Below are 7,500 nucleotides of genomic sequence, written 5' to 3'. Positions count from 1 at the left end.
TAACATCGAGGAGAAACGTGAAGAGGTTCCCCTTTCCTTCTCGCAACTGAGGAGACCTCTTCAAAGCACGCGTTCTAGGGCCGAGATGTGAAAATCAACCAGACATACTTTTTTAGTTCAATTCGCGCTTGGTTCATTAATTTAACTGAAAAAACTTACATAGAAAACGAGGTTAGTAAAATACTCATTGAATCCATAGATCTTTCAATAAGGCACCAAAACAAGTTTTTATATTTATTTAGCAGCCCACACTGTTGAATACGTCTCGCTTGTTTGGTCAAATACTTAGGAAAGACGACAAAAGTGATACTCAAGTGTTACAAACGTTGTGAAAGACACCAAAACATGACAAGCCTATTAGAACAGCGTAGTGGAATATGTAAGAACGCTTTAGAAAAATCAATTCTAACGGACTGAACGTTCGATTAAGAGCGTATACAAGAATTACAAAGTCCCGAGGGATGATTACGGGGTTGTATCCGCTACCATTACGGAACTTGAACAATGTGTGCTGACCAAACACTAACGTCGCATTAAACCGTTGCAGATCAACAGCGAACGAGGATTTTTAGGGCTATTATTCCAAAATATGGACAATAGAACGATAGACAGCGACCCCTATTTCAAAAATCTATCCGCAGAGAATTTTCGCACAACACTCGAAAAGGTCCTATATCCCACAACCAAACAGGTGTTCGCAATAAATATTTCAATAAAGATGTGACTGAAAATGTTCAAATTCAACTGCGCAATAGTCTACGCGACTTTCGACTGGCACCTTAGTGACCAACTTTGCTTACCAGTTCCTTTAGGACTACCAATATATTGAAAATGTAAAGTGCCTAAGCTAACGAACAGTCTTTTACCACAAAAACGCCAACTCTGGAAGATATGCTAAATTCGAACATTGTCAGGGCGGTTTTTGTCTCTCAAAAGGCATATCATTCTTTGTAATTCCTCTAATAACTTAGCTTTGGTTTTTCCTTCACGGTGGTTAATTTACCATATCAACTCAGTTGATAAACCCATTTCTGTTCTAAACGAAAAGCTAAATTAAGCCAGGAAAAGTTAGCAAGACAAAAAATGAGGTGAAGATTATCAGGTCGACACACAAACGTCTCCAGATCATGATAACGTACGTACGTGCTTCAATTCAAACAACGTTATCAAATATTTACCGAAATTACTAGATGTGTGCTTTCCTTACCTATTATAGGTTTAGAATTAAATTTCAACACAGGGAGCACGCGAAGGCTATTGGGCTAAGAAAACCCTAAGAAAATCCTAAGGTTTGTGAGTTTTTCGCACAACGCAAAAGAACAAAAGAGATTTGCTTTAAGAATAAGGAGGATAACTAATCCAAGTGGCTTTGTATCTATGGTAACATGCGCTTCACTGCAGCAAATCCCTGGCAACAAAGTAAACCAATCAAAACGTGCCTCAACAACACGTCACTTGGATAAGCGCAAGAAAGATTCTTGTTATCAGGTATTGGAGCATCTTCTTTTTGGTTGAAAACGAATCGAGATGTTTGCAGCTGATAGCTTACAATTACATGAAAATAGCTTTACCTGACTGAAAGGAAAAACAAGCCAAAAGTGAACAGAGTACATCGAATGGAATTCCCCCAAGCTACTCGTTATTCTCTCAAAATCTGCATGATCGTTTAAAAATAAAATTTTCCACGTCGACATATTTACAGCATTTGAGTAAATTTACGCTCGCGTAAGTATTCAATGAATTGCATTTTTTATAGAAAAAGTACGTATAAATTATTAATATTTGACGTCCATTTCCCGACGTTGTTATTGGATGACGCAAAGTCTCTTGACGTCATTTTCATATTCTTCGTCGTCGCTAGCCGAGTCTGGCGTTTGGCCGTTGAAGTTGGGAAGAAACGTCCTTTCATCCAAATCATATTGTTGATAAAACAACATGTACGGTGAGTCTTTCTGAAGTTTGCTGTCGTCACACTCCTGAAATATCAACCCATTACTCATTATATCGACTCCAGATGTTGAAAGTGTTCTTTGGACTCGAATCAAATATCGAAAATGTGATTATTCATTAAGACCACTGAATTTTATCTGGTTATTTTGTGACCAAAGTGGTTACAACTTTTGATTTTGTAGAAGAAACCCTAACATTAAACGATTGAAATGAGATATATAGTACAGAGCTGTACTTTCCTGGGGTGCTGTTTTAATCCTGTACACGGTTGTTCTAACAAGGTATTGAGTCAGTTTAAACTCCTTCTGTGAGCATTCAGATGAAAGCTAGCGAACAACTCTTCCCTGGCTGTGGTGCCGTTAATTATAAGGCAAGTCTACTTGAAGTCCAATTCAGTTCCTCAAATGTGACCTTCAAATGAAGGATACCGGGCGGCACACGTTATTTCTTGGGTTGTTTGAAATACTGTGTGCAATACTCTTTGAGCTGTTCTATTTACAAAGTCGTCGTTACGTGAAAACGAGAATCACAGCTTAAGGTGAAACGTGGATTGATGTATTCCTAACGCATTAAGTGATGTAGCTTACAACGAGGGAGCTGCAACTTCCCAAACATTGGTTCAACTTGCTTCATTGGAGCCGATTAAAGTACCCCATAAGCTACATAAACTTCAAAGGCTGACCAATAGCCCTTTTCACGGTTAGTTTTTCTTATTTGCATTACAATGTAATCTAACGTGGATGCGAGGCAATTTCGGGTTAAAACTACAAAATAGCCCGAAATTGCCTCACATACATGCTAGATTACATTGTAATGCAAATGAGAAAAACTAACCGTGAAAAGGGCTATTGCACGAGCTTAGAGACTTTTTACTGGCCCCAAAGACATAGTTGTTTCACGTTTGGTTCGATTTTAGACACTTAATAGTAGTTTACCACAGTACACTTTTGTAACCTACCTTACAGCTGCTGTCATTATAGCAGTACCACTTGTTGTTTGGATTGTGAGCATAGGCAATGTAGTGGCCTCCACCTAACACACCTGTGTGACACTGAAACAGAAATTAGAGCGGTTTTCAATTGAATGTCAAAAGTAATTAGCGAATTGCTTTGGTTTACAATTACTTTACTCAGGGTGCGTTTTTTTGGGAAAATCCAAAAACGGATTTCTGATCTCGGATCAATGGATTCTTCCGCGTCAAAAAAAACGCAAAATCTGAAAAGGATTATTTTCCATGACAACGCAAACAGACAAACCCAGAGTTGCGTGCAAATTTTAAAAACGAAAAAAAAATTAGCGGTTAAGTTTGTTTTGGAGAAATTCTTAAATGAAAACGCCACCAGAAAAAAATACCTTAGCGATCGATAACGACGAAAAACATGCTTTTTTAGGTGTAGGAAAGGTGCTAACAATACGTGATTATTGCTGTCAAGAAACTTTTAGTGTAATTTCTGGTGTGAAATTTGCAGGAAACCTAACTATTTTCGACCTATTCATGTCTTCGAACGTTCGGTGAAAATGGCGCGAGAAAAACATTTGGGTTAAACTGTCACGTACGGTAGCTGTTGAGTATCATTTTTGCATGGAAAAGCACTTATGAAAAATACTTTTTTCAAATACTTTCCCCAAAAAACGCTGAAGTGGTGAATCTCAAAAATCCGGATTTAGATTTAATCCGAAGTATCCTCCTCGAGTGTGGATACTTTGGATTCATGATTTGTTCTTGGATTTCGCCGAAAAAACGCAAATCCGTTTTTGGATTCAAGAATCCGTTTTCGGATTTTCCCAAAAAAAACGCCCCCTCAGTGATTGTTCAAAGTTCTCGCGCCACTTTCTCAACCAATCAGAAGTGAAACCAAAACCAATCGTGGCTCGCGCGTGCACATTTTCCCGCGCTTTGTGTCGGCTACATGTAATTACTTCGAGTTTTGATTGGTTTACCGGATTGTCTCCGTCCTTTTTGATTGGCCAAAGTAATTACTTTGGTTTTGATTTTGCGACACTCGATTGAAACTCGCTCTATACAATCAATTCAGAGATCCTTGGAATTTCCCTGCAATAATTCCTAGAAACCAAAGTAGCCACCAACATTAGAAATACTGTTACGCTTGTGTCGCACGCATTCGAGTACTGGAGTGAGTGAGGTCTACTTCAGGACAGGTAATAAAAAGAAGACATGTATAAGGTGCTTTAAAAGGTCTCTTTTGTTGCTATGGTAACCAATTACCGAAGAATTACGAAAGTAACGGTTCTGTTAAATTCCGAAAGTAACGGCCTTCCTGAAAGTAACGAACCCCTCGAAAGTGGCGGCCCCTTCAATAATGCCACTTAAACAATAAAAATCTATTGTCTTTAATGTAACAATATTATGTCATGCGGTAGGTAAACATAAATACACCGTACTTGAGGATCGATTTGATTAACAAAACTGTAGCGAAATATCAAACGATTGTCTCCTTGAATACAGCAACTGGAACGTGGAAAAAACTCTAACACGGTACCGTAAGGTATACGGCAAATATTGTATCAGTTTCCCTGAAAGAAAACCGGATAACTATTTATAAGCGTAATGCGTAGTGCGGATGGAAAAGCCTGAGGACTAAGCAAATCCAGAAACCTTTGTGATCCTTAGTTTATTTTAAACTTGACTCAGTCCTACTGAAAAATTTACGAACCGTACGTACAGCGTATTACGACATACATATTACGAACGTGTTTACTACTGAGTCAGTTACGCCTGCGAGTATCAGTAGTATCTGGACGAAAAATACACGTGGAAACCAGTCTCCGTTGCACGTTGTCAGGCTAGAAATTTTTTATAATAACTACAGTTTGTTTTTGTTTGGTTGCGTAACCAGCATGTAATCTGAACAAATAAATGTAATGAGCTTTTGATCTCATGTTACCGTGTCCTTTTACCGTGAGACGTCTACTGAATGAAAAACGTTTTTTGAGTATCCAAAAGTAACGGCCCCCTAAGCCTGTTAAATCCGAAAGAAACGGGGGCCGTTAGGTCACAATGCTGAGTGCATCTTGTTAAGCTAAAACTTGTGTTTCATAGGATACCATAACACTACCGATACGTGAAACACTGTCGGTGAGTCAATCCTTCTCATAAGACATTCCCTTGTAACCGCTGAAAACTGACTTGAGCCACCTTACTGAATTATTAATAAGTTCGGGGAGGGATAGTCACTAAGCTTAGGGCACTGGACTCTTCTTGGGCTTGACTCAATAGTCAAGAGATCAGACCCATGCTTATGTTTTGCTTAAATCATTTTTTTCAGATTATTAAAGCGGAGAGCCTGTGAGCTAGCTTCATAACTAAGTGCACAAGTTACACTATTAAGAAAATTCATGGGAAAAATACTCAGTTATGATTTGCAAGAAGAGTGTGATTCTCATGTAACAAGCATGCAAATTTGTAAGACGAGTGCAAATTACAAATGCACTGTTGAAGTTTACTGTTGAATGACTTTTGAACTATGGTTTTGTTAAAGTTTGGAAATCTGTTTCAACCAATCAGTTGAATGTTTTTCATAGAAAATGAAAGTGCACGTTGTCAACATTTCACTTGTTTTGATTTTCGGTCTTCCTCTTTTACATGTATATTATTATTATTATTATTATTATTATTATTAATATTATTATATTGGTATTATACAAATACGCTTTATTTATTTATCTTATTATTTGTACGCAGTTTAACCTTGCTACGGAAGACTGGAAACTGCTTTAGCCAAATCAAACGTATTTAACAATGACGTCAGACCAGACGCAAATCTTACCGACATGGCGTAAATCTTGTAAGTTGGAATTTCCCTTTGTGAGCCTTCACTCCTCGCAGCGGCTAACTCGTGAACACTATCCCGATGAGCTTTACCGGCGTCTCCACTATCCATACCGACACAGTTTGAAATATTTGGTGTCTCGACAGGGGTAAAAGCCCGCTGATTTTCAGGCATCAATTCCGGGTGGACTTTGGCACCGTTAAGGTTCAAACATGAAGACTGGCGCGAAGGTGGTTTGCTGTTTTGATTGAGTTCAACTTGACTTGAACTTAATTCCCCAGTTGAACTCTGGGAGGAAGACTCCTGCGTGACATGAAGAATTTTCAAACAAGAATTAACATTTATTATCAAATGGCAAGCAATTCTCCGGCTAAACGGAGCAATCTGATCGGCTGGTTTTCGGTCGGGATCTTTCGATACGGACCATTACCATGGAAACGGACCGTTTTCGTAGTTTTTCTCTCTCCCGGGAAACTCAAGTTGGACAAAACATAGAATGTGTTTAAAAAGCGAAATTTAATTTTTTTCATCACAACAGTAAAATTATAGCTTTACATGTGAAAGGTTACCGTTCAAAGTTTGCTGATGGTAAACGAAGATTACGAAGATTCACCACGCGGAGAAGTGTCAGATCGCCCAAAGAAGCGATGCCATCCATGTATAATAAACAACTTACCAACCTTACTTTCCTCGGGACCGTACTCGGGAAAATTGCTCCTCAGTCGTTTTTGTACGGACCTCTCTGCGCTCAGTTCGTACTGGCACGACCTTGGGCCAATATTCCCCAGCACGACCCTCGCGAGGTTAGAAAGAGGTTAATATTAATTCAAATAAGAATTGGAGAAATGATATTTTTTCAACGATGACTCGGGAACACTCGGAAAAATTCGAGTGCTCCTTTGCAAAATTCGACCCTACGACGACCTTCCGATTACTCGTTCGGATGATCTACCGCAGAGCTACAAGAGAATCGTGGGAACCAGGCCTCGGGGATATTCGGAAAAATCCGAGTACTCCTTTGCAGGTTTCGACCCTACGACGACCTCCCGATTACTAGTTCGGATGATCTACCACTGAGCTATAAGAGAATGGTGGGAACAAGGCCTCGGGGATACTCGGAAAAATCCGAGTACTCCTTTGCAGGATTCGACCCTACGACGACCTTCCGATTACTAGTTCGGATGATCTACCACTGAGCTATAAGAGAATGGTGGGAACCAGGCCTCGGGGATACTCGGAAAAATCCGAGTACTCCTTTGCAGGATTCGACCCTACGACGACCTCCCGATTACTACCTAGTTCGGATGATCTACCACTGAGCTATAGGAAAGTAGTGGGAGCTATGCCTTCAAACTAGGTTCAGAAGGCAATTGTCCCGCTATAACACTTCTGGGACTGAAATTGTCGAAAAAAGGAAAAAAGGAAAGGAACTTTATTTAAGTGTCTATAGTCTTTCTAGCGCAGAAGCACTAATTGGGGACACTGTAAATTGAAATTAACAATTAACACAAATCAAGTCAAATTTTATTTTTTGAAAACGGTGCATTCTTGGAATGAAGGACTAATATGGAAGTCGTTAACCCCGGTTGATGAAATGAAGAGACGATGTTCTTTTCAATGGCGACCTGAAGATATATAATTGGAAAAAATCACACTGCTCGTTTGACTCGGCTTGCAGGAGTTCCTTTCCTTCAAATGCGTTTAACCAAACTGTGGTGGTGACTTTAAATGGGCTTCTTCTGGGCGTCGCACTGGAGCT

At 39.4% G+C, this 7,500-nt stretch overlaps 1 protein-coding gene across 1 annotated transcript in view; it reads right to left on the bottom strand.

The window, feature by feature from the left end:
• Positions 1–205: 205 nt before the first annotated feature.
• Positions 206–7,500, bottom strand: part of LOC137977870 (ubiquitin carboxyl-terminal hydrolase 32-like) — a 44,184-nt gene continuing 36,889 nt past the window's right edge. Inside the window, exons 33-35 of the mRNA XM_068825232.1 lie at positions 5,739–6,044; positions 2,909–3,001; positions 206–1,976 (exon numbers count right to left, since the gene is read on the bottom strand). Coding sequence (XP_068681333.1) covers positions 1,806–1,976; positions 2,909–3,001; positions 5,739–6,044 — 570 coding nt within the window. The 3' untranslated portion in view covers positions 206–1,805. The remainder of the gene's footprint in view (positions 1,977–2,908; positions 3,002–5,738; positions 6,045–7,500) is intronic.

The sequence above is a fragment of the Montipora foliosa genome, chromosome 11, assembly GCF_036669935.1.
Source record: "Montipora foliosa isolate CH-2021 chromosome 11, ASM3666993v2, whole genome shotgun sequence".
Classification (NCBI taxonomy): domain Eukaryota; kingdom Metazoa; phylum Cnidaria; class Anthozoa; order Scleractinia; family Acroporidae; genus Montipora; species Montipora foliosa.
The sequence above is the reverse complement of the archived record's forward strand: the minus strand, read 5'-3'. Positions and strand labels throughout refer to the sequence as shown.